Source organism: Lepidochelys kempii, chromosome 7 (genome assembly GCF_965140285.1).
Source record: "Lepidochelys kempii isolate rLepKem1 chromosome 7, rLepKem1.hap1, whole genome shotgun sequence".
NCBI classification, from domain to species: domain Eukaryota; kingdom Metazoa; phylum Chordata; order Testudines; family Cheloniidae; genus Lepidochelys; species Lepidochelys kempii.
The window spans coordinates 89725952-89753363 of record NC_136386.1 but is presented as its reverse complement, the minus strand read 5'-3'; the positions used below and the strand labels follow the sequence as shown (position 1 = coordinate 89753363).

Below are 27412 nucleotides of genomic sequence, written 5' to 3'. Positions count from 1 at the left end.
ATACAGATATCTAGATTGTAGGTTATGCACTGTTAATGAAATCTAAATAAAATAATTTTATGTAGCTTTGTTATTTATTACTCAAAAGTTATATAGAACAATTTTCATTTTGTGTAACAATTGTTTTGAAGTCTTGGCTTGAGTCAACAGCCTTAATCCATTATCTAGGTGTCCGTGTCCAATTTGATAGAGAAGAAAATGAAAAATAAACACATACTACATCCATTTTAACATTGGTTTCTAGTTTGTAAACAGAGTATATCTGCTTAACTTTAAAATTGAAATATTGTGATAGTATTGGGTGTTGTGAATCTTAGTAAATTGTGCAGGTTTTATTTAAGTGGGGTAAAATATGCAGCACAATTGGTTCTGAAGTTAAAGCACTTTAGAAAATGTCCATATTTTGCAAAGACAAATTAAATTGCATCACTTTTGGGTTTAACACAAATGCAGAGTCAAAAGATTTAAACTGCTGTATATTTATTTGAAATGGTATTTGAACATTACGTGTAACCCAAAGTTGTTCCTTGAAAATTATATAGGGGACCAAATATATTCAAGCAGCACAGAGGCTCACAAAATATTTATGGTAAGTGTCCAGCCCTTTAAAAAATACTTTGCATACAGGATTTCTGAAGTATTTCCCCCCCTCCCCCCCAGCTCTTCATTCTTCTTAATATTATAGAGACCATCAGCAGGTGGAAAGCTGGGATCGTGGAGTCAGTCAAATGACCATAATCAACAACAGAAAAATTAAAAACTGGATCCATCTGCAGTTTGTTGTATCTTGTATATTTTCAATCATGTGCCCTGAATTATACTTTCAAAAGAGGGAACAAGTCTAGCCACTCCTACCACACACACAAAGTTTGCAGCACTCATGCGGTAAGATGTCAGGGCTCAAACATCCATTTATGGCACCCTACCACTGCTATATTCTACTAATTTTGGAGCTTTGCCCCAAAATTCTAATGCCTAAAAGGAGAACAGATGTAGCCACTTCTACTGCACTGACAAAAACTGAACCATACCACATCTTGGTACATGAGGGCTGCAAAAACCCACATCCAGTACCTGGATCTCGGCAACTTCTGTCCCTAAACCCTTAAATTGTATAATTGCGATAGAGCACAAGTGCTGCCTGTGCATGGAGCCCTGCTGGATCCTTCCATTTTTGGCACCAACCCCCAGGTTGTACTGTCCTGTCCAAACCTATATCATTGCTCTACTAGACAAGAAAATCTATGCTCCAGCACACCATTTGCAAGACCAAGCTAAAACACACATTTTGTGCCTGGGTTTTGCTAGATCTGGAGAAAGTTCTATTGCACATGTAGAAGCCAAGTGTGTCTGCTCGGATTCCATTATAAAAATATCAACTGATACATCCTGGCCCATGAACATGTGAAAAATCCAAATAGACACCTAGATCCAGCAGGGTATAGCCAAGTTTTTTTTTTTTTTTACTTACAGTATGGGGATTTAGGGCCAAAAGATTTTGTGACTTTACTGGACAGTGGAAATGGGGTGGTTGCTGTCAAAAATTGGCAGGACCAAGATGCCAGGTTCTTTGCACTGTTGTTCAGTTGGAATTTGGTTTGGTCTGGCTTTTTTTTTTTTTTTAAATGCAGTAGAATAACACTCATTCTCTACGGATGCGGTGGAATTTGGGAGATGAGGGATAAAAACTGCCTGGATACAGCTACTGGAACATTTTTATGCCCTTATTCTCTTGGAATGCATCAGAGACCAGAAACTTTTATGAACCAAGTGGCTTGTTCTCTATTCATGTAGTGGTATTTTGGGGATTGGTGCCCAGCACGAGCAGAATCCACCAAGATTCAAGTGATGTCAATTTTTTTTTTGAAGCATCCATGCACTAGGATGTGCCAGGGTACACACTTTTTTTTTTTTTTGGTGGGGTGGGGGGGAATGCAGTAGGAGTGACTATACTTGTTCCCTATTCATGCTGTGCAATTTGGGATGTGGGCCAAACCCCTGCAAGATCTAATAGGCACCCTCAGTAACACTATGAGCGGATCTTGTGCTTAGCAGTCTGTTTCAGGCTAAATGAGAGTTTAAGTTTCTTCTAAATTTAAAACCGACTTACTGGACTGTGAAACATTAACCGTAGTTGCTTATTTCTAATAGTTGTAATGACAGTGAATTAATGAACAAAGTGATGGCTGTAAAATCTGAATGCCTAGGAAAGGGGGAAGCAAAGAGATCCTACACTGTAACTGTACTGGGTAGAAACAGATCAAGTCGCGAAGATTTTTTTCTGCAGTTGGAGTAGATTTAGCAGCCTGATGATGTATTTCTTTATTTGAGGAAGTGTAACGGGTGGAATCTCAACCTGTAGCGAACTGCAGCCCTGTCGGCTGCCGGCCGTGCCCCGAAAACGTGGCATTGAGCATTAAGCGGCTGGAATGCAAAATCGCCTTCTGATGCCCCCGCTTCCACAACAGTGTCGGGGCAGAGGCTCGGAAACCTCGCTAGCCTTCAAGCAGCCCTACCAGTGCCACAGTCCTAGGGGCCGTGCCTGTGCAGCGGCACCCTGCAGACGCCCCTTTCTCTCGGTCTCCCCCGCCCCGCTCTGGCTCTGGCTCTCTCCAGTCTAGCCTGACGCAGGCAGATCGAAATCACCCTTAACAACCCAGCCTCCGGTAGAGTGGTGCCGGTGGGGTTCCGTTTAAGATTATGTCTCTAATCCTCCTTCCGTAGCTCAAGCGCGGCTCGCTGCCAAATCGCCCAGCCAGCCGGCGCAGGCTGGAGGCGTGTTTAAAGGGCGAGCGGAATCTGCCGGCGGCAGGTCGATCGGGAGCGATCGGCAAAGTTGGCTGAAGTGGGAAGCTGCGGCTACTTCGGGGAAAGTTGCTGGGAGCGGGGGAGAGACCGGCTGCGGAGGAAGGCGCCCCTGGCCCGAGGAGGAGTATGGGCACTTTGCGGGATTTACAGTACGCGCTGCAGGAGAAAATCGAGGAGCTGAGGCAGCGGGATGCTCTCATAGACGAGCTGGAGCTGGAGTTGGATCAGAAGGACGAACTGATCCAGAAACTACAAAACGAGCTGGACAAGTACCGCTCGGTGATCCGGCCCGCCACCCAGCAGGCGCAGCAGCAAACCTCCAGCACCCTGCAGGGGGAACACAGGACCAAGAGGCAGGCAATTTCAGCCGAGCCCACCGCATTTGACATCCAGGATCTCAGCCATGTCACCCTTCCCTTCTACCCCAAGAGCCCACAGTAAGCAGGGTTTAAGCGTTGTGTACATCCTGTCTTTGGTAGTTGAATGGTCTCTGTATTGTCTGTCCATCCACTTGTTTAGACGAGTCCTGCACCTTCTGCTTTCCATTTCTGTTCTCATTCTCAGAAATATGCCTCCTAACGCTTCTCTTGGGCTGCCCACATTTCTTCAGCCACGGTAACTGCTCGCATCCCTATTCCGTGGTGTCTTTGTCAGAGGTCCAGGTATTCCCGAACCCACTGTGAGCAGAGTTCCTAGACCGTGAAGGGGGAAAGCGCATTCTCCCTATTACTGGGGTGAAATTGCCCTTCCAAAAAAAAAAAAAAAAAAAAAAAAACCCGCTAACGCCTGCTTCATCAGACTGTCTTTTCCAATGTGGTACGTTTTTATGTCTGTTTTTGTGCTCATGGTTTCTGCCCTGAATTTGTCCGCATTGCTGAATGGTTGGCGTTTGAACTCTATGAAGCAAAACAGAATTGACTCTCCTGATTATTTTTCCCCTCTAAGAAAGGTGTTACTAATTCCTGAGCTGCTATAGTTAGCACCCAGAATTTGACAGGCAAATCCAGTCTCGTGATTTCTTTCTTTCTTTTTTTTAATTTGGTATTGCATCTGACAAGTGTGGGGTTTTTAAAGGTCTTATCTGACGCAGATCCTTAGTGTTACTGGTTTCATAGCGCTCTGCACAACTGCTTTGCATGTTTCCTGAGGTCAAGGCAGTATCTGAGCTGTGGCTGCTGGCGCTGTTGTCAGGTAGCTAAGTTTGCACATTTTTAGGTTTAAACATCATCCTCCGGGACGCAGAACTTGGATATAAAAATTGGCTCCTGGCTGTAGCTTAGCAGCCAAGCCTACCGAACTACTAGAGGAGATTTAAAATATAAATCCGACACGCAAGAGTCGCTATACTGCATTTCAGTCATCACCGAGGTTGTGATACAAGTGTCTCAACCAAGGAAATTCCGAGGTTAAAAGTTGCGTTGCATGTATACACTGAGCCAATTATGGCTAAGTATTGGAGCAGATGTTGTCATGCGGCACTGGGAAACTCCTACACTGTCTATGCGCAACAGGAGTGAAGGGCTGAGGGGAAGAGTGTTTGTTTCCTTGCTTTTTTTGGTTTTATTTCCATCCGCAATAGTCTTTGTCTACATCATTTTGTAACTAGACTGCTCTAGCTGTAACTTGACTGCTGAAAATTTGGCGGTCGTCCTTGGTTCGGGTGTGTAAAGTGTTTTCACTGGTGCTCCTCATGCAGCATCTCCCCTTCAGTTTGGAGTGAGAGAAGGTGTTCATGGTTTGACTGGGCAGGGACTGTAGGTATTTGCGGATGCTGTTTAGAAGGGAGTGTCTGCTGATTTTTGAGCTCCAGGAGCAGTTTTTGTAGCTCAGCTAATAACGCTTACTTGGCGACACAAGTTCTCACCCCACTTCTAACTTAGTCTTGTAAGGTATTGGCAGACATACCTGTGTATCTAATGAGGCATGTGGCCTTGTCTACTTAGGCACATTTGGCTAAGGAGAAGGTGATAAACTAACAGTTCCCTGGATAGTTCTGTGGCATTTTATGGAGAGCTTTGGAGTAACAAATATCAAGCAATTAAATTTGTTAAAAGATAAAATGAGAGATAATTAGTTTGGGGTGAACAACGATCAACACCAATAAGAGACCTCTTGTCAAGGAAAAATATAGCCGATCAAAGCTTTGCTGACGGTGTAATGTAGAGTGAGAGGTGAGGTGAAGTTGGTGGGTGAGTGACAGGTGTGGGGAGTTCCTTACCTGCCCAACTACAGGACAAGTGGGGAAGAGCCTAAGGTTGAAAACAATGCGCAGGTTTCCATCAGACTCACGTTCTGAGTAACGCCCTGCCTTTCTTGATATTACTCCTCCCCGCGCTTGCGAGCTTTTTCAGGAGGGGAGAAAGCTACTCCTGTGACGTTCGCCACTGTGCTGGTTTGGTTGTCAACACACTAGATGAAGGGACAGTTGCAATAAATCTCTTTCAAGCTTTAAATAAAATTGGGAGATCATCTATCCTTGTTTTACACTTGCCGTCACAGACTATGCAAATTGGTTTAAGTGAGAAAACTGAGCACGTATGGAAGAGAGACACTATCCTCCATACAGTGCTTAATATCTTTTTCACTCCCCAATAAATGTTGATGTGTTTTGGTCTCATAATCACGAAAAAGCTTGTATACTCTTTAATTCATGTCTTATATCAGAACACCACACGCAGTTTAATGTGTTATCAGCACGATTATTTTTAAGTCATTTTGGAAATTTTTCATTTTTGATATATAAAAAAGGTTTGCAGTTCAATATCTTAACTTAGAACATTCTCTTAGACCATAAGGTGAGTAGGAATTTGTGTGGGTGAAGCAAATCTGCTAGAGGAAATATCTCCTAAGTAAAATATATACCCAATACTAAAAGCTAGCATTGAGTCTCTTGTACACATTACAATAGGCTAGCCTCTTTCTGTTAGATTCAGTTCACTGCTTGCCTAATGTTTTGTTTTATTATTTGACGTGTCCAAATGTATTTGTCTGGTCTGTAACCATCAAATGTGTCTCATTAAGAGTTAAAACTCAGAATCCCTGCTTCTGGGAAGTCTCTCTCCCCCCCCTTTCCCCCCCCCCCCCACTAAAGCTAGTCAAAGGCTGGAAGGGGAGAGGGGCCTCATTAAGTCATATCTGTCTGATGTTTATAGCTGGCATTTTCCTTACGGTATGAGCGGTTAGTGAAAGGAAGGTGGGGGGGGCGGGCGGGGATTTCTCACAACAGCATGGCTTATGGGTTATTTAGGCCATTCTTGTACTACTTTTTCTGATGTGGGAAGTATGAAGCAGGGCACTCCAGCAGTTTGACACGTGGCCCTTGTATTCATTCCAGTCTGTATCGGATTTCCCATAGAAAAGCCTTTGAAGACTCTCTTTATTTGTGTCAGTGAAGCATAATAAGCAAGGAATAATATAGGTCTGCACTGTCCCTCAGTCTGGCTGAAGTGAAAAACAAAGTGGCTAACAGATCTGGAAGTTTGAAAGTGAGCTATACATTCACTGAAGTGGTTCTTGGAAAGTGACATAATGCAATAACTCTGATAGGTAATACAAGATCAGGAAAGTTTATGCTCAGATAAATTAGTTAGTCTCTAAGGTGCCACAAGTACTCCTTTTTTCTTTTTGTGGCTACAGACTAACAGGGCTGCTACTCTGAAACCTTAAATAATTGGGTTATTGATTATGAATATCCAGATTGTTTTATATACATAGGTTTAAATTACCACCTTTTAAGCAAGTGAATGTGAGCACATCTTGTGTGGAGATATTTTTAAATATCTGTGTAGTGTATATACAGCACCTTTGTCTAAATCTAATAAACCAAGACACCAGTCATATCACTTTTAAAAAGTTAATTCCAAGTCTGCAGGCCCTGTGTACAACCAGGTCAAGTTTAGTAATTGTGGCTAATTTTTCTTCTTTTTTTAAAGAAAAAGGTGGTTTAGAAAGCACCATTCAGAGTTTACAGAAATATCTTGCATAAGAACCACTTTCCCTTCAAGGTTAAGGGCAATTCAGATCCAGTTGTGAGAGTCAGAAATAAGATATGTAATTCACTGTGTTATCCAAATATTGACGGGGGGGAGGGTGTGTGTGTCATGAAATCATACCAAAATAAGGTACTTTGCTGGCATCCTTTTATTTAGGAAACTAATTCGCAAGAGTGCACTTCTAATTCTCTCTGGCCTCTTTAGGTAAGGGAGTGATTTCCTGCTGTAGTTTGGTTGAATTTTTTCAATAGTTTAAGAATGTAACTATAATGTGTACTTTTGAGTGACTGTAACATTTGACTGAGAAGATTGTTGCATCCCTTCAGGAGGAAAAGGGATTGTATTTTAAAATACATCATTCCACAGAGTACTCATTCCATTGTGAAACCTTACACATCTCATCCTATTAATTATTTCAGTGCTGTATATCCCTTGCAGCATGTCCATAACCCTCTTACAATTAGTAGAGATCACATGGCTTTAATAAAAGACAGGAATCATTAACACGAGGTGAAGGGCAAGCATGCCTTCTATATTTCGCACTGTTTGGCTCAAGGTTTGCAGCAGTTATTGCGTTTCCCTGCAGTTCTAGGTAGAAGTGTAGTTATGTGTTTAATTTACTTATTCATTAATAGCCATTTAGGAGAAAATCCTCCAACTCCTTTCAGTTCTTCCATGGACACTAGGACAATGAAGACATCAATAGGCTCTTTTGAGAGGAGGTAGTGGGATAGTTTGAGGGGCAGCCAAATTCTGTACCCCAGAAAAGGGGGTTTATAATGGAAACACTAACAGATCCTTTAATACAGAGGCACTAGCTGCTGCCACTAGAATACAAATGGCAGTTTTCTCTGGCTGCTGGGGCCCCATTTCCAGGCTTGTGTTCCTTGTTTCGCTGAAGACTAGGATTTGGTTTCCTGATGGGGGTGGAGGGGAGGGGGTCAGAGGGAAGCAGACTCTGTTTCTATTGTTGCTGTTGGCTGCGAAGGCCTGGTACTTTTTTTTTCTTTCCTTGTCGGCCTAGCAATGGAGGAGCTCCAGCGTATCCTAGCAACCAGTGTCTAACGCTCGCCTGCGGGTCTCTTCGCCCTCTCTCCTCTAGGTGCCTGCCCAGGCCCATGAATTGGCTGGGTTCGCCCGTCAGCCCAGCCGCGCGCACTGGCAGCGGAACGCCGCTTTACAGCTTACTAGGCAACAAGCCCGCAGCGAAAGCGGCACCCCAGGCTTCGAGGGCGAGCCAGTTATTGCAATCCTAGCTTTGGTGCTTGAAATTCCAGTCTGAATTGGCTAGCAGCTGCTGCTGCCTCCCCCTGCTCTCTCCTGTTAGTATCCGGTATGCTGCGGGCTCGGCTGCCTGCAAGATATTTCAGCTATTCAGTCTGAAGGACAGTGCATGGGAATGTTCTCGGTAGAGTTCACAACCCCTCCCACAGCTAACGTGTGATGGGGGGGAGCAGTACCAGGTGAGACAGTCCCAGGAAGGCTTCCCTTTGTCTCTCTGCAATAGAATAGCTCTTTAAGACCGGAAACTAGCATTTGGGGAAGTGTTCGAAGGGGTCGGCAGGTCCCAGACTCTCCTGCGGAGTCGACCTGAACTGTGTGTGTGTAGAATGGGAAGAGGGAGGCGCTGAGGATGGGGAGCAGAGCGAGAGAGGGGATACTGGTATTTCCACCCCCACCTCAGCTTGGACACCTGGGTTACCTAAAGGTATGGTCGTGGGCGGGGAAGTACAGGAGACCTGGCCTGTTTTGTGGGGAAGTTTGGGGAGAAGGTTGCACACATTCAAAGCTCCCTTCAGACCTGCCCCCGCTTGTGCTGTATTTGCAAGTCATCAGTATCCTGCAGCGGCTAATTCCCCTCTTTGCTGGGGGGGCAGCGTTTCCCCTACGACGCAGCTCCTGGGTATTTGCGATGGTGACTACTAGGTTGCATCGTAGGAAGACGTCCACCCCTCGCAGCTCCAGACTGTAACAGCCTTCTCTCCCCCCCCCCCCCCCAATCGTCTTCCCAGCCAGCTGAAGTTTTTCCATAGATATTTTTCCTTTTAAGGCAAATAGCCGGAGCTCAACACTGGATCTCGAATTGAAACAGACGGCTCCAGTAGAGAGACAAGCAGAAAAGAGAGAGACACCCCCCCGCCCTCAAGCCCAGTCCGCCCCCCACCCGCCCTTGTCTGGTTAATTACAAAACATCCGGGTTCATATTGTTAGTCGATCTCACCGCTCTGCGAGGCTCGACGGAAACGAACGAGCAGCGGTGACTAGGGGAGGTGGCGACACCTGGGAAGAGACTAACTACCTGGGTCTAGTCCGATATTGTAGTGTCAATTTTCTCCTCCCTCTTCCCCCCGCCCCTTTCAAATTGTACAATAAAAATACAGGGAACAAGTCTTCCTGCTCCAGTCCTACTGCACAGAAGGGGGGCGGGAGGGGGAAATCTGGACCTTGCCACAGCTCTCCTCAATACAGCCCCCTTCCCACCTCCACCCACTCCCCCACCAAAAAATGGGTCCAGCACCTAATCCAACCTATAGCTACGCAAACTTTTGCTTCAAATTATGGTGTTTAGAAAACCTGTGTAACCATTCCTACCACATGAAAAACATGTTTTTGACCCTGGCACACAGGCTAAAAGCTGGCTGTGGCTCCCAATTCCACAGTGAAGTAAGAGCAGCTACACTTGTTTACTATTTAGCTTGCATAGTTTGGGGGTTAGGGTAAAAAGAAATTGCTCATATCCAGGTTCTGGATAGGCATTTTTGGCCACACTCTTGTGCCCCCAACACACCGAGGTCCCTATTTTTCTGGGAGAGTAGGAGTGACTCTTGTTTTTGATCCCATAGAATTTGGGAAAGTGAGGCCCAAAACTGGCAGAATCCAGGTATATACATCTTTTACTCCCTCCTCTCACCCCCAAGGCTGTATATCTCTGAACTTCCATTGAAGCTCTGGCCCAGTTGCCGCCACCTCACCAGCCCTCTTCATTTCTGGATTCAGGCTGATGGAGGGTACTGGTAGCTTATCTCTCCCTCTTACTGTAAATTCTTTGATAAATGGTTAGACACTTCTAATTGTTTCTGATAGGGCCCCTTTAAAAGTGTAATTTAATAATTTCTTAGGGCTAAGAATGGCAAAAGGAAAGGCTTTATATGCGAGATGCATGTTTAATATAATTGCAAATACCTCTGATGAAAATAAGCTTAATCTAATCAATGTCAGTAGCAAAGTATTATTTTCCTCTCTGTCTTAGCATATGAAAATGTATTCAGCAGCTATATAGCACGTAAAGCACAGTAGATGTAATAAGGATGTCTGGAGTACCAGAGGCGTTAATTACAGAGGGACGTTAATCCTAAGGAAAAATAAATTTATTAGGAATAAATGTTTGTCACACATTTGTTGTACCTAAATGTCATGGATAAAATCACATGAATTTGGATAGGTAATCTTAGTTTCTAATTTAACATTTTATTCTCCAGCAATTTGGTGTGAAGGAATCTGAATGACTGTCAAAGCACTAGAAAACCCACAGGACCCTGCCTTGTGATTTTCAGATAATATTACCAGATTTAGGATTTATCACATTAAACTGTGTGGTCAATAAATTGACTGTAAAGCTTGTGGAAGTGATGTGACTTGAAGCAAAACAAGTTCTGAATTTGTGCAGGGTATCGTAAAATATAGAGAACCTGGCAAAGTTTTAATATATCTAGTGTTTCTAATAATTCAAGCTTACTTCCTCATCCCATGGTTTGTTTTTTTCTGTACATGTTGGTGATAATGGACGATAAAGTGGATAGAAAGCTGGCTAGATTGTCGGGCTCAATGGGTAGTAATCAATGGCTCTGTCAGGGTTCCCTCCCCACTCTGAACTCTAGTGTACAGACATGGGGACTCACATGAGAGACCCCCTAAGCTTATTTCTACCAGTTTAGGTTAAAAACTCCCCAAGGCACAAATTCTCTCTTGTACCTTGGATTAGGTAACGCTGCCACCACCAAGTGATTTAGACAAACTCAGGGAAAAGACCACTTGGAGTTCCTACTCCCCCGTAATATCCCCCCAAGCCCCCCCTCCTTTCTTGGGGAGGCTTGAGAATAAACAAGATGAGCACAGACCAACCTTGTGGTTTTTTTTGTTTGTTTTTTTTAGTGTCCTAAAAAAACCCCAATTGGATTCTAAAAGAAACAGAACTTTATTAGAAAGAAAAAAAGGTAAAAGAAACACCTCTCTAAAATTAGAATGGAAGATAATCGTACAGGGCAATCAGATTCAAAAACACAGAGGATTTCCCTCTGGGCCAAACTTTAAAGTTACAAAAAGAAAACCAGGAATACACCTTCCGCCCAGCACAGGGAAAATCACAAGCCAAAACAAAAATAAGCTAACTCATTCCCTTGCTAGTACTTGCTAATTCTAATGGAATTGGATTGCTTGCTTCCTTGATCTGTGTCCAGCAAGCACACAGAACAGACAGACCAAAACCTCCTCCCCCGCCACCCCCCGATTTGAAAGTATCTTGTCCCCTTATTGATCCTTTTGGTCAGGTGCCAGCCAGATTACCTGAGCTTCTTAACCCTTTACAGGTAAAAGGATTTTGTGCTCTGGCCAGGAGGGATTTTTATAGTACTGTATACAGGAAGGTTGTTACCCTTCCCTTTATATTTATGACCGGCTCCATGTCTAGTTGGCAGCTGGTATCAAGCGGAGTACCCCAAGGGTCAATCCTGGGGCCGGTTTTGTTCAATATCTTCATTAATGATCTGGAGGATGGCGTGGATTGCACCCTCAGCAAGTTTGCAGATGACACTAAACTGGGAGGAGTGGTAGATACGCTGGAGGGTAGGGATAGGGTCCAGAGCGACCTAGACAAATTAGAGGCTTGGGCCAAAAGAAATCTGATGAGGTTCAACAAGGGCAAATGCAGAGTCCTGCACTTAGGACAGAGAAATCCCTTGCACCGTGACAGACTAGGGGCCGAACAACTAGGCAGCAGTTCTGCAGAAAAGGACCTAGGGATTACAGTGGACGAGAAGCTGGATATGAGTCAACAGTGTCCCTTGTTGCCAAGAAGGCTAACGGCATTTTGGGCTGTATAAGTAGGGGTATTGCCAGCAGATCGAGGGATGTGGGCATTGGTGAGGCCTCATTTGGAGTACTGTGTCCAGTTTGGGGCCCCACACTACAAGAAGGATGTGGAAAAACTGGAAAGCATCCAGCGGAGGGCAACAAAAATGATTAGGGGACTGGAACACATGACTTATGAGGAGAGGCTGAGGGAACTGGGATTGTTTAGTCTGCGGAAGAGAAGAATGAGGGGGGATTTGATAGCTGCTTTCAACTACCTGAAAGGGGGTTCCAAAGGATCTAGACTGTTTTCAGTGGTACCAGATGACAGAACGAAGAGTAATGGTCTCAAGTTGCAGTGGGGGAGGCTTAGGTTGGATATTAGGAAACACTTTTTCACTAGGAGGGCAGTGAAGCACTGGAATGTGTTATCTAGGGAGGTGGTGGTGGTGGTGAAATCTCCTTCCTTTGAGGTTTTTAAGGTCAGGCTTGACAAAGCCTTGGCTGGGATGATTTAGTTAGGGATTGGTCCTACTCTGAGCAGGGGGTTGGACTAGATGACCTCCTGAGATGCCTTCCAACCCTGATATTCTATGATTGTAGCCTAATGCATTATGTTATGCATTTAATATTAAAGTTCTATACAGTTACCTTAAATAATGCTTTTATTCTAAATTAAAATATTTTACAATGTAACTATTACAGTGAGAGAGGGTGATTTCCATGTTAATTGGCCACAATTTTGCAGGTAATAAATATGCTTTGCTCAAGAAAATATCAGGTATTTTTCTTGAACAGTCATGAGACAGTGGCATGAAGCCTTGTGCCTAAGGGTAATACCTTTTCAGGTAATGTGTGAAGTCTTCTGGAGATATACTGTTCATCATCCTAACTGTCCAGTCAAATCTGTAAATTATGGCTTTGATAGCATTTCTAACTTGAGCCTCAGAACTATGGGAGGGAAAGAGAGGGAGAGAGTACTGTCATGCCAAAGAAGAAAAATGAGAACAGTGAGTTTTGCCCCTCTGGAGTTATTGTTTATTATAGAATATAACATGTATTAGTCACACTCTGCCAGTTGTGCATGTGCCTAGATAATGTACTGTATGAGGAAGCTGATACAACTGATACTCTTGTCATTTTTAGACTTAGTTTATTGAAATCCATAATGACTGAACTACAAGTTTCACGTACATATTTACATGCAAAGAAGATATCTTCATTGGGTTTACGTGGGTTTGGCAGGAAAACATGTCTTTTTGCTTATATAATTAAAGTCAAACTAGCAGACAGGCAAACCTTGGACTAGCTTGTGATGTTCTGTGAAACAATTATGGCAGCAGGGGAAGCTGGATACAGAACAGAAAATAACCCGGAATATGCATCACAACCAGTAACATGCACATGGGCAAGGCACGATCAGGGCCTTATTGCAAGTAATTCCATTGACACAATGGGATCAAACCTGCAATTTAGAGGAGCTTTGAAGGTCGCTGGAATGCAGAACTACTTGGCCATGTCCACTTTCCCCAGCTATACATCTGGTGTACTGTGACTTGAAAGTGAAGCAGCAGACATCTTCAGATGACTGGTTAATACACCTTTACAAGATCTGGCCCTGCTAACATGAATAAGGACTAATCAAATCAATAACAGTTAATTAATCTGGGTCCTGGAAGTGCATCATAGGGACTAGGAAAAGTGATCCTAGACATTTTAGAAGGCACTATGCAGTTAGTTGTATGGACGAATAGTACTGGAATGAAGCTGTAAAGTAGACTTTTTGTGTATGAGAAGACCCTTGGTCTAATATTATTCACATGACTGAGACTACTTATCTGAGTAAGATTGGCAGGATTTGGTCCTATTATAATTCTAAACTCATGAAGTCCAGATTTTGGGGGCTAATAGTAATACTGAACACATACAATGTTGCATATGAAAAGCTGTGTACAATAACAAACTGCAGCAACCCTCTGAGGATTTTCTGCAGATGGAAAAGTTGAGTCACAGAGAAGTTAAATAGCTTGCCCAAGGTCACACAGCAAGTCTGTCAGAGGCTAGAGCTGGGATTAAAACCCAGTCGTTCCTGGCTCTTTATCCCATAGCTGGATCACAAGGGCTAGGTAATCGATCGAGAGCCAAATTTTGATTGCTTTAGTCAGACAAATAGTGATTTTAATTTCAATGGGACTACTTGCATGAGAACAGTGAACAGAATATGGCCATAGGTTTGCTAAACACAAAGATTTATAATTAAAAGTAATGCCAGCCGAAAATTTTCTTATAACTGAATAGCTTAAAAGAAGTTTGAATAATTGGCAAAGATTTTGGGATAGCTGACTAGCTTTCTACTATGGAAAACTGGTCAGGAAATCCTATAACAAGTCTTATTTTCCTATCTGTGAAAGTTGTCTCTGTTTTTCATTGCCTCCAATTTGATCTCCCGCATGTTGATATACAAAATAGCATCAGGCATTAAAGGGATTATGTTAGACTGAATTTGGACCAAAATTGAGATTTTTTTTTAAAAATATTTAAATCTAAGACCAATAGGGTTGCCCACAATTAGGGAGTCTGGGAGTCCTAATTTTCCCCAAGAATCAGGCTTTCATGCAGTTCAAATTTGCACCAACATCAACGGGCTTGTGCCCCTTGATGCCTAGAACATTCCCTGAAATTTTCAATTGATTAGATATGTCACTCCAAAGTTATTGGGTTACAGAGAAGTGCCGTTGAGTTGAGTGTTGGACCTTACTTCACTCAGCTATGGCCGAACAATTCACTCCGCTTTTATGATTAAAGATGCTATTAACTTCTCTGTGATATGATTTGATTGGAATCAAATCAGGGAATATGACTAAGAATGCTTTTTTAACAACGGTTAAACTTTATACTGGCTATTTTCCCATAGTAAAAACAAAAATGATTTTAAAAAAATTGTCAGAAACAAAAGCAGATTTATGCTTTTGTTATACCAATAAAATAAAAACCAGCAGGATCTTATTAAAGGGAAAAAGGCAAAATACCACATTTATTGTGAATCCAGAAAGAATCATAGTAAGCAATTAGTTATAGCTATAACATTCCATTCAATCTCATATTTATTCATACAAACACACACACACACAGGTTCTGCAAGGTTGTTATCATAGTTACCAGCCTTAGAGTTGCTCATGCCAAGCCACTGGCCAGGTGGCCTGGACATGAGGAGGGAGCAGGGCCTTGTCAGTTGCTCATCTGATGCTCCTGGAAGTTGGTTTGCAGAATCAGACCCCAAAGTTCTCACTTTCTAGAGTCCATTTTTATAGGAATTTCTTCCTATGCCACTCTATGGGAATTGCTTCATCATGCTGTTGCTGAATCAATCAGCGGATGGCACATTCCTGACGGCTCCGTGCTGCTAGATGTTATCTTGTTCTTTGGTTCTCCCATTCTTGAGGCTGTTGGGTGGATTCCAGTCTGCCCTCCGGGGGTCCTCTGGTTATTTCCACTTGACGCCGCCTTCAGCCGATGGACACTGGATTCTTAGGCTGGCACCTCCCTGATCATTCAGTTATTATCCACACCAAGCATCCATCCACATACATCCTCTATCTCTATTTTAATCACAATTGTTAATACAACAAAAGGGCGGGGAGTCTCTGGGTGCTGTTTCTGTTGTTACAGAGTATTGCTTTGAGTCTCTCTCTGTGTGAATTGCTTTGAGAACAGATTCTGTCTTAGAATGTACTAACACAGTTAGCAGCTTGCAAGTTTCACACATAGAGAGAGAGAAACAGTACCAAAAACCAAGAGACCTCTTAATTAGTAATACCCTGGAATTTAAACTATGGGGAATCAAACTCATTTGTGATTTTATTACAGAACTTTTTTGATATGATCCAACACTTTCTGAAGGCTGTACAGTTTGTCCCTGTGGAAATAATAAAATTATGCTGGGAATACAAACTTAGTTTTACAAAAAGTAAACAGCTAATGGGTGTACAGTGTATATTGAGCCTAATCTTATTCCCATCAAAGATAATGGGCATTTTGCCATTGTCTTCCGTGAGAATAGGGTTGGGACCATAAAAACTAGGGTGGCTGATTAATCACTGTTAACTCACGCAATTAACTCATACAAATTAACTGCAATTAAAATTAATCATGATTAATCACACTGTTAAAGAAAAGAATACCAATTTAAATGTATTAAATATTTTTGGATGTTTTTCTACACTTTTCAAATATATTGATTTCAGTTACAACACAGAATACAAAGTGTACAGGGTTCACTTTATATTTTTGATTACCAATATTTTCACTGTAAAAATGATAAACAAAAAATAGTATTCACTTCATACAAGTACTGTAGTGCACTCTCTTTATCATGAAAGTGCAATTTACAAATGTAGATTTGTTTGTTTTTTTACTTAACTGTTTTGTTTTTGAGTGCAATGTAAAACTTTGGAGCCTATAAATCCACTCAGTCCGACTTCTTGTTCAGCCAATCACGCAGACAAACAAGTTTGTTTACATTTACAGGAGATAATGCTGCCTGCTTATTATTTACAATGTCACCTGAAAGTGAGAACAGGCATTCACATGGCTCTTTTGTAGCCGGCATTGTAAGGTATTTACATGCCAGATATGCTAAACATTCGTAGGCCCCTTTCTGCTTCGGCCACCGTTCCAGAGGACATGTGGTGATGCTTGTTTTTAAAAAAAGAGTTAATTAAATTTGAACTTCTTGAGGGGAGACTTGCGTGTCTCCTGCTCCGTTTTACCCACGTTCTGGTATATTTCATGGTATAGCAGTCTCAGATGACAACTCAGCACATGTACAATGACAGGTTTCAGAGTAACAGCCGTGTTAGTCTGTATTCGCAAAAAGAAAAGGAGTACTTGTGGCACCTTAGAGACTAACCAATTTATTTGAGCATAAGCTTTCGTGAGCTACAGCTCACTTCATCGGATGCATACCGTGGAAACTGCAGCAGACTTTATATACACACAGAGAATATGAAACAATATAAAGTCTGCTGCAGTTTCCACGGTAGGCATCCGATGAAGTGAGCTGTAGCTCACGAAAGCTCATGCTCAAATAAATTGGTTAGTCTCTAAGGTGCCACAGGTACTCCTTTTCTTTCAGCACATGTAGTTCATTTTAAGAACACTTTCCCTGCGGATTCGACAAAACACAAAGAAGGTACCGTTGTGAGATTTCTAAAGATAGCTACAGCACTCGACCCAAGTTTTAAGTATCTGAAGTGCCTTCCAAAATCTCAGAGGGAAGAGGTGTGGAGCATGCTTTCAGAAGTCTTAAAAGAGCAACACTCTGATGTGGAAACAATAGAACCCGAACCACCAAAAAAGAAAATCAACCTCCTGCTGATGTCATCTGACTCAGATAATGAAAATGAACATGTGTCTGTTCGCACCGCTTTGGATTGTTATCGAGCAGAACCCATCATTGGCATGGACACATGTCCTCTGGAATGGTAGTTGAAGCCTGAATGGACATATGAATCTTTAGTACATCTGGCACATAACTGTCTTGTGATGCTGGCTACAACGGAGCTGTGGGAATGCCTTTTCTTACTTTCAGGTGACCTGACATAAATAATAAGCAGGCAGCATTATCTCCTGCAAATGTAAACAAACTTGTTTGTCTGCGTGATTGGCCAAACAAGAAGTTGGACTGAGTGGACTTATAGGCTCTAAAGTTTTACATTGTTTATCCGTGTGATTATTCATAATTGATTTTTTTAATCCTTTGACAGCCCTAATAAAAAACACATTTTTCTTATGTAAGTATTTTCTGTAAATTACACAGCACTCTTCCATACAATCTAGTAAGAAGAAGACTTATTTTTTATCAGTTACCAAACTTTTAAAAATGCTGTGAATATAAAATTGGGAAATCTGCCAAAATCCCACAAATTCATTTTCTACAAAGAGGAAATTCTACAAGTCATTTATATCTACAAGAGTTATGATTTAAAAAAAATGGTTGTATAGCCTTGGGGAAAGTACAAAACATATAATATATACAAGAGATTTAGTTGAATCCCTTAGAAAGCTAACTTGGTTCTTTGAAGACATATGCATACATCTTTTGTGGACCAGAGGCATATTTTCAAGTGATTATAATAGCAATAAAGTAAACCAGAAATATTTATACTGAGGTGCTCTTTCTAGTTCAGTGTGTTTGCATAAAGTAATTTATAAATGGTACATTTGTCTCAGTTTAGATGGAACATAAGGGCCCAAAGAGTCAAAGGTGTCTATGTCCCTGTAATTGTCTAACTTGAAACAAGGTTTGGTATACAGAGATCTTAGCCTGCTTAGTATCATGGCAACCACTATTAAAAATCCTTTAAAATATTTTAATAAAGGTACTGAAAAAGAAGAAAAAACAGTTAAAGCATTTGAAGTGTGAAATATTATATAACTCTCTCATTATAACATATTTTATTCCCGTTCCCTTTCCCTTTAGCTGTGGAGTTGTTAGAAGGTGACCTCCCATACTCAACAGTTTCTAAAATGGTATTAAAGATGGAAATGACTGTCCTTTTTAAGGGAACAGAGAAAAAGTTAGATGAGATGGTCTGGAGCAGTGGTTGTTTCCTAGAAGACAAAAAAGACACATGCACACAAAAAGAAAGAAAATGCAACTTCTGTCTCTGCCTTTGGCTCTCATTTGCAACCTGACTGTTTGGAAACACACAGCCCTAGCACATGGTCTTACGAGCTGACAAACATGTACCAGCAGCATGGGCTGTTTTGGGCATTAATTTTACCAGCTGCTGGTCACACTTACAGCAGCATAGGCAGACTCTTAGTAGACAGAATGCAAAATAAGAGCAATAGGAAAAAGAAAATGAGGTGTGAAGGGGTGGTGGGAGGGGGGTGGGAGGACGTGACCCAGCTTTAGCACTTCAGTGTAGATTCTACCTATGCTAGTGGGAAGGCTTATCTACCTCCCTGAGAGGCAATAGTTAGGCTGATGGAAGAATTCTTCTGTTGACCTAGAACTGTCTACATTGAAACTTAGGTCACCTTAACTGTGTTGCTCAAGAGTGTGGATTTTTTTACACCCTAGGGTAGTGTAGTTAGGTCAACCTAATTTTTTAGTGTAGACCAGGCCAGAGTCTCCCAGCCCAGATGGTGTGTAGCCAGAGCCAATGGAGGAGGTGATGTCATCTGGGTCCCTCAGTTTGGGCAGGACTTCACTCAGGATCAGGATGAAGAACGTCTGACGGTGTTATGGTAGATTTCTGGGGTCCATGAGACAGCAGGGGTAGCAGTCATGATGGTAAAGCTCACTCCTTCCTTATCTTTCAGTGACTAATCATTGCATTCACTCCTCTCCCCCAAAGTCTTTCCTTTTAAGGACACCAAAAGGGTTCCACCCATCTCCTCATTACTTTAGTAACCAATTAGGTTTCCTGATTTCCAACACACCAATTTTGGTTCATTGGTTTCTGGTCCCACACTTTGTCACACACTGTGGTGTAGGTGGTGCAACCAAGCAGTCAAAGCAGGAGTCAGGCCTAGTGGTAACAACACAGCTAGAAGGCAGAACCAGAGTCCTGGTCACAAGGCAAGACAAGCCAATGGTCGGAATCCCGAGTCAGAACAGAACCAGAGTTGTGGTCAGGAGACTGGTCAGTGGTCAGAGATGGGGTTTGGAGCAGGAACAAGTGCAGGTCGGAGCTACAGGAAGCATCCGTGGCACAGCTGTGGGTGGAGACCACATTGAGCAGCTGCTGTATTACTGTTGCTACAAGGCTTAAATGATGATCTGCTGACTTTTTGGTCCAAGCAGGGAGCACAGTCTCTTAGTGAGAGCTCATTGGGTCTACTCAAGCTTGTGGGGTTGCCAGGCGACCTCACCCTGAGCCAGCTGTGTTCCTGACATACTTTTCTTGTTTACTAGTGTCAAGGTTCCTCCCCCACTCTGGACTCTAGGGTACAGATGTGGGGACCTGCATGAAAAACCTCCTAAGCTTATCTTTACCAGCTTAGGTCAAAACTTCCCCAAGGTACAAAATATTCCACCCGTTGTCCTTGGACTGGCCGCTACCACTACCAAACTAATACTGGTTACTGGGGAAGAGCTGTTGGGACGCGTCCTTCCCCCCAAAATACTTCCCAAAACCTTGCACCCCACTTCCTGGACAAGGTTTGGTAAAAAGCCTCACCAATTTACCTAGGTGACTACAGACCCAGACCCTTGGATCTTAAGAACAATGAACAATCCTCCCAACACTTGCACCCCCCCTTTCCTGGGAAATGTTGGATAAAAAGCCTCACCAATTTGCATAGGTGACCACAGACCCAAACCCTTGGATCTGAGAACAATGAAAAAACATTCAGTTTCTTACAAGAAGACTTTTAATAAAAATAGAAGTAAACAGAAATGAAGAAATCCCCCCTGTAAAATCAGGATGGTAGATATCTTACAGGGTAATTAGCTTCAAAAACATAGAGAACCCCTCTAGGCAAAACCTTAAGTTACAAAAAAGATACACAGACAGAAATAGTTATTCTATTCAGCACAATTCTTTTCTCAGCCATTTAAAGAAATCATAATCTAACACATACCTAGCTAGATTACTTACTAAAAGTTCTAAGACTCCATTCCTGGTCTATCCCCGGTAAAGACCAGCATATAGACAGACACAGACCCTTTGTTTCTCTCCCTCCTCCCAGCTTTTGAAAGTATCTTGTCTCCTCATTGGTCATTTTGGTCAGGTGCCAGTGAGGTTACCTTTAGCTTCTTAACCCTTTACAGGTGAGAGGAGCTTTCCCCTGGCCAGGAGGGATTTCAAAGGGGTTTACCCTTCCCTTTATATTTATGACAACTAGGCATGATCTGAACACACTCCATGAGTTATTAAAGTAGGCCTTTTTGTCTAGACTAATTCAGCCTGTCTATTTTTTATACCTCTTTTCCATCAACATTTATTATTATAGGTTGTTGTAATTATTTTATGAACTTTCATCAACTTTCCCATAGCTAGGCTCACAAGTGGTTTAAGTGTATAGGCCCAATTATCACAACAGTCCTTGCTGCAGTAACTGGGAGCTTTACATTAACTAAATTCACAAAATACAGGTGCTTGAAACCCATATATTCTGTTTTTAAAATGAGGTCAGTAAAAGCCATGACTAAATCATTAGAAACTAAAATTCATTAGGGAGCTCTCATTTGAGAACTACACAACCTCCAAAATACAGCTTAAATTATTACTATCTAAAATGGAGGGAGAAAAAAGCAGTCAAAGCTTACAAGTAATACCAGCATCTATACATTAGTTACTTTACATTATGGCTTCAGTGTTTCACTGCAGAAAATGACATCTCAAGAACAATGTTGTAATTGAAAATGGTGGTCAGTCATTTTAGCACATAGTAGGGGGACAGCATTATAGTAGGTTACAGGCATCATATCACCTGATGGGGTAATAATGAGAACTGAAGTCATAAACTAATTTAATTTGGCATATATCCAAGTAATACAAGATAAATGCATTTTTCATGTGATCCTATTTATTATTCTTTTGACCGTAATTAACATTTAAAAGTAACCACAATGGAACAGTGATACAATGTTAAACTGACTGAATGTGGTTTCTCTTGGTTTAAAAAAAACAAAACAATTTATGTACACAGGGAAATCTGTTAATTCTCAATTAAACAGGGAAATTCACTAATGTCAGTAAGTTTCTGCTGGTAGCAAAAGGTTGTGAGTTCCACTCCCTGGGGTTTTAATCAAATGCTGACATTGTGATGTAGTATCAGTGCAATGATGCACTATTAGAAATGTCAGCTTTCAGATGTGATGCTGAACAGAAGTCCTTTCTGCCTGTCTTTGTGGCTGTCCAGTGGGAAGTTAAAGATCCCAGGTCAGATTCTCTCCTGCTGTTGTGATCATTCTGTACCACTCAGGCTGTATAAAATGGCTGGTATCTGGTGCTAGCTGAGAATGTCCCTCCGCTATCCTGATGTGAAGGAATGATATGAAGAATAAGATGCCAATGTGGCTTCACCAGGAGCTCTTTAATGATCTGAAAATCAAAAAGGAAGCCGACAAAAAGTGGAAATGTGGACAAATTGCTAACTAGTACAGAAGAATAGCACAAGCATGTAGGAACAAAATCAGAAAGGTGGAGGCACAGAATGACTTACGCTTAGCAAGGGACATAAAGGTCAATAACAGGTTCTTTAAATACATTAGGAACAAGAAGAAAAAGGGCAAGTGTAGTGTAGTAGTGGGCGGGGGGGTGGGGGGAGAGCTATTAGCTCATGGATTTAAGAAAGCTGAAGTGTTGATGCCTATTTTGGTTCAGCCTTCATTTAAAAAGGTTAAAGATGGCCAGATACTCAAAACAATTAATATGAACAACAAGGGGGAAGGAAGGCAAGCCAACATAGGGAAAGATCAGGCTAAAGAATATTTAGGTAAGTTACATATATTCAAGTTAACAGGCCTGATGAAATTCATCATAGGATACTTAAGGAACTAGCCAAAGTAATACTGGAACCATTAGCAATTATCTTTGAGAACGCCTGGAGGATGGGTGAGGTCCCAGAAGACTGGAGAAGAGCAAAGGTAGTACTTATCTTTAAGAAGGGGGAGCAAAGAGGACCATGGTAATTACAGACCAGTCAGCGTAACTTAAAAACTTTTAAAGATCCTGAAGCAAATAATAAAACAATCTGTAAGTACCTGGAGGTTAATAGGGTTATAAGAAATAGCCAGCACGGCTTTGTCAAGAACCAAATAATTTCAAACCAATCTAACTTCCTTCTTTGACATGTTTACAGACTTTGTGGATATGGGGAGAAGCAGTAGATGTGATATCTTAATTTTAGAAAGGCTTTTGAGAGAGTTCCACATGACTTTCTCATAAGCAAACTAGGGAAATGGGATCTCGATGAAGTTACTACAGTATAAGGTGGGTGCACAACTGTACTCAGAGTAGTTATCAAAAGTTTGCTGTCAAACTGGAAGGGTATATCTAGTGAGGTCCCTAACGGGTCCGTCCTGGGTCCGGTACTAGTTAATATTGTGATTAATGACTTACATAATTCGTAGATGACCCCAAGCTCGGAGGAGTTGCTAGCACTTTGTAGGAAAGAATTAGAATGCACAATGACCTTGAGAAATTATTGAATTTCACCTTGTTGAATTCAGACCAAAGACAAGTGCAAAGTACTTCACTTAGGAAGGAAAAATCAAAGGCCCAACTGCAAAATGGGGAGTAACTGAAGAGGTGGTAGCCCTGCTGAAAAGGATCTGGGGGTTATAGTAAATCACAAATTGAATGAGTCAACACTGTGATGCTGCTGAGAAAAAGGCTAGTATTCTGGGTGTATTAATGGGAATGTTGAATGTAAGACATGGGAGGTAATTGTCCTTCTCTATTTAGCACTGGTAGGGACTCAGCTGGGGTATTGTGTCCATTTCTGGGTACCACACTTTAAGAAAGATGTGGAAAAATTGGAGTAAGTCTAGAGGAGAGCAACAAAAATGATAGAAGGTTTTGAAAATCTGACCTATGCCGAAGGCTTTTAAAAAAACTGGTCATGTTTAGTTTTGAGAGAAACAAGACCGAGTGGGGACCTTATCAGTCTTCAAATATGCTAAGGACTGTTGGAGGATAGTGATCGATTATTCTCCATGTCCACTAAAGATAGAACTAAAAGTAACAGAGTCAATCTGCAGCAAGGGGGATTTAGGTTAAATACCAAGAAAAGCTTTCTAAGTATAGGGGGCAGTTAAACTCTGGAGTAGGCTTCCAGGGAGGTTGTGGAATCCCTATCATTGGAGGCTGTTTAAAAACAGGTTGGGTAAACACCAGTCAGGGATGGTTTAGATTTACAGCTCAGGGGGCTGGATTTGATGACTTCTCAAGGTCCTTTCTAGCACTACATCATGGAGGGCCGGTGACCCGACCATCGGGGGAGGCTAGCTCCCAGCTCCTCCTCTTGTGTCCAAGGCCCTGCCCCTCCCTATCTGCATCACCACCGCAGCCCCCAGCACCGGGTGGCCATGGGGCAAAGCCCCTGCCCCAGTGCTCTGGGCGGCACAGCCAGCCCCAGTATGCCGGGCGGCAGCGCTCCCAGCCATGGTGTTCCGGGCGGCCAGGTAGTGCGGCCAGCCCAGGTGTGCCAGGCAGCATGGCCCCAGCACTAGCTGCCCTGACTCCCTGTGGGAGGCAGGCCAGCCAACCCCTGTCAAGGCAGAGCACTCTGGGAACTGCAGGAGGGGACCTGGCCTGGCCTGGCCTGGCCTGGGGGCAGAGTGCGGGCAGGGCCATGCTAAGATGTTTGGGAAAGCACAGCCTACTCATGCCTACGATACCTGCCACCCATGCCTTACATTTCTATGATGCTTAGGAATAAAGGCACCACATTCTCTGGTGTGGTGTAGCCAGAGCAAAATGACCCTAAAGTTGGTGTAATTGGACAAGAGAGGATCACTGCTGTGTAAGCATGATCCCTCAGTGGCATAGTGATGACAAACAGGGTTTTGTGCCCCTCAGTCTGTCTGCTGCTGGGATGGCCAAGGATAGTATAGGCATGACCAGGTTGAGCCTATGCCACAATGATTCCCCAACTGCTTTTTAGCTCCTTGAGGCTGTTTGTATTAGGCATAAATTAAAGCAATCCTTAGGATACTCTTACTTTGAGCTCTGTGCAGGACAGGACCCTGTGCATGGAGTGCAATGGTGATATTTAAAACCACCTTTTCACATGTACTCTGACCTGTGCTCTGCCAAAGCTTAAGATAGTGCCTAGACTGTTTGAAGATTTTATGGGAAGAAGCTTTTCCTATGATATTTAAGTAAGTTAAATTGAACAGTCTTCAGTTTGTTCCCCAAAGTGAGTATTTTGTTGTGACCAACTCTCCAGACTCATTGTGAAAGTACAATTAAGTTCTAGCAGCTTGTATTCCTGAAAGCATTGTGCACCTTACAGGTTGGGTAATTACTCAGAAAAATGAGCTAATGTCCTAATATTACAGGGGAATTACTATACCAGAACAGAGCAATGGCATATCTAACTTCTAGCAGTAATCTACACTGAATGCTTAAGAGGAAGGCAAAACACATACATGCCCACTGCACAAAACATAATGTTCTCTGCCTCAGAGGTGATTTCATGAGTCAAAGGAAAATTTGTTCTGAATCATATATTGATGAAGAATTTTATGTATTTTTAGAGAATACTGCAAAGGACACACTGACGTGATATGTCGCTGCTTCTTTGACTGCTTGTGCTCTTTGGTACAGATATTGTATGATTCTAGTAGTCCAGAAGCACAGTCACATACCATGCCTTATCCAACTATGTTAAGGGTAATGGAGATACTGAAATCTTTTTTCGTTAAATTGTGGCTGTTGGTAGTTCTGATGCTAGATCCATTGTTACCACTCCATTTAATGTCATTGGACACCTTCAATGCCCTATGTCATTGCTACTTCTAGTCCACTGGCTTTCGTTCTGCATAAGACCTATTAAAAATTCCTAAAATTTTTACGGTTTAAAAGAGAAACATTGGCTGGAAGTGTCTGAATATGTAGGGTTTTTTTGGAAAAAAAAAAAAAAAGACATAATTTGGAAGAAATCAACCTAGGGTATATATGTATGCAGAGAAATCCATACCACTACCTTGTTTTTTATATTTTGTGAAAAGTTGGTGGAATGAGGAAGACCTTTAGTACAATGAAGCTTATTACTATTATTTTTCCCCTTTTTCTTCCTCTAACAGCAGTGATGGTTCACTGTCCTCTGTAGCAGCAAATCAGATGGATTGGTTATAAAATGAGTGTAAAAGATAGGCGCATGTATACTCCGTAGGGTGTTTACTAAAGTCTCTGCAATTGCATTAAAGTCTATTAGCTACAATGGTAGACTGCATACCTAACCTCCACAGTAGGGTTTGTGTCATGGAAATAACAGCATACTTGTGGTACAACAGCAAGCACAAGAAACTACATTTTATAGTGTTCATGCAGTCACTGGTTTCCTAGGAAACTAGTATCTGAACACACATGGTAAAACTTTAGCGTTGGTGGTTGGTTTTAAAGTATATCAATAGAAAATAATCTCAGACTTTTTAAAACAGAGACATTAGGATTCAAACGATTGGACACTGTGTAAGCCTTGTTTATGTTAGCAAAAATCTTGAAATAAAATATTGCTCGCTAAAACTGTGGTCGAGCCAGACTGTAGTAATTGTGGGGTTTTTTTCTGTCTGTGGCTGCATTTCCCCCTTTCCCCCCCTGCCCTGAAATCTGTCTGTGATTAGGTTTATAAGCATATGTCTTAGAGATGCCTGTCTTTAGAATCCACAAAACTGTTGTGACATATGAGTCTCAGACCAGATCCGGGTACATTATAAGAAATAGATTTGAAGATTTCACTGTCAGAGCAGTTCATTTTGTTCAAATATTTAATTTTCTGCGAGCTGAATGAAAATCTTAACAAATACGAGAGATAACTAACATCTGTCTGTTGCTCAAACCTGAAACCTGGATCTTGGACAACAAATAGCATATTTTAGATATAAAAATATTTGTATTTTAGGTACAAGAAAAATATGTAACTAATTTTACACAGGCACACTAATATTTATACTGACTTTTAAAATGGCACAGTTGTTGATTTTTAACATACATAATCAGTAGATTCCAATATTAAATAGAGTGTGTGTGTGTATATATATGATTCTGTCCAAAAAAACTAAGCTTTGCGAGTTCAGAATCTCCATTGGTTTCTGCAGCTTGGCAGCCACAGCCTAATTCTGATTCAATAGTTTAAAAATAATTTCAGACATGGAACACTGGCTTTAGACTTTTCATCTCATCCTATTCCTTCCCTTTTCCCCACCCCCATAACACATTTCCTCGGACTGGCCAAGGCTTATGACTATTTAACCATCTGTCTGATGTGGATTTTTGCACCAAATTCACAAGGGGAGAAGGATTCGTTAGTGTCCGTGTGGCCCAAATATAAATGGAAAAAAACGAATTTCATGAGATGGACACCCTTTCTGATGAATTCTGTGGCTCAGACAACAGAGGTTCAAGATCAGCCAGTAATAGCATGATTTAAACTTATATTCTCTATTGAATTGGTGATTTGCTTTATTTAATCACAGTGTGTCACACACGAAAGAATGCATTTAAGCTGTTAAGTGGGTTCACAACACTGACAATCAGAATAGCTGTGGAGATGTTTTGAAAATGCTGAACTTTTAACATCTTGAAAAATCCCTTCACTAAATGGAAACTAAAGAATATTTCTATCATCAAATATTTGCACCTTCCTCTTTTATTATTTATTTTTTGTACTGTAAAGTGCATTTACATTTGTGGTGATTGTTCTTAATTTCATTATTGTTTAGATCAGTCATTAGCACTTGCTCAATTTTGTAAGGGAATGTGTATCAATCTGAATTTTCTGGTGGGTAGTTGATACTCAACCAGAAATTCGAGATGAATAATTTTTTTTTTAATTGCTCTGAGAGGGTCCTTTTTCATGTT

General features: G+C 41.8%; 1 protein-coding gene across 2 annotated transcripts in view; it reads left to right on the top strand.

The window, feature by feature from the left end:
• Nucleotides 1-27412, top strand: part of PRKG1 (protein kinase cGMP-dependent 1) — a 903020-nt gene that overhangs the window by 105175 nt on the left and 770433 nt on the right. The window contains exon 1 of one of the 2 annotated variants that reach the window (XM_073353691.2): nt 2756-3245. The exons of the other annotated variant lie outside the window; for it this stretch is intronic. Within the exon in view, the coding sequence (XP_073209792.1) occupies nt 2935-3245 (311 nt within the window). The 5' untranslated portion in view covers nt 2756-2934. Of the gene's footprint in view, nt 1-2755; nt 3246-27412 lie in introns of those variants that run through there. 2 annotated transcript variants of the gene reach the window in all.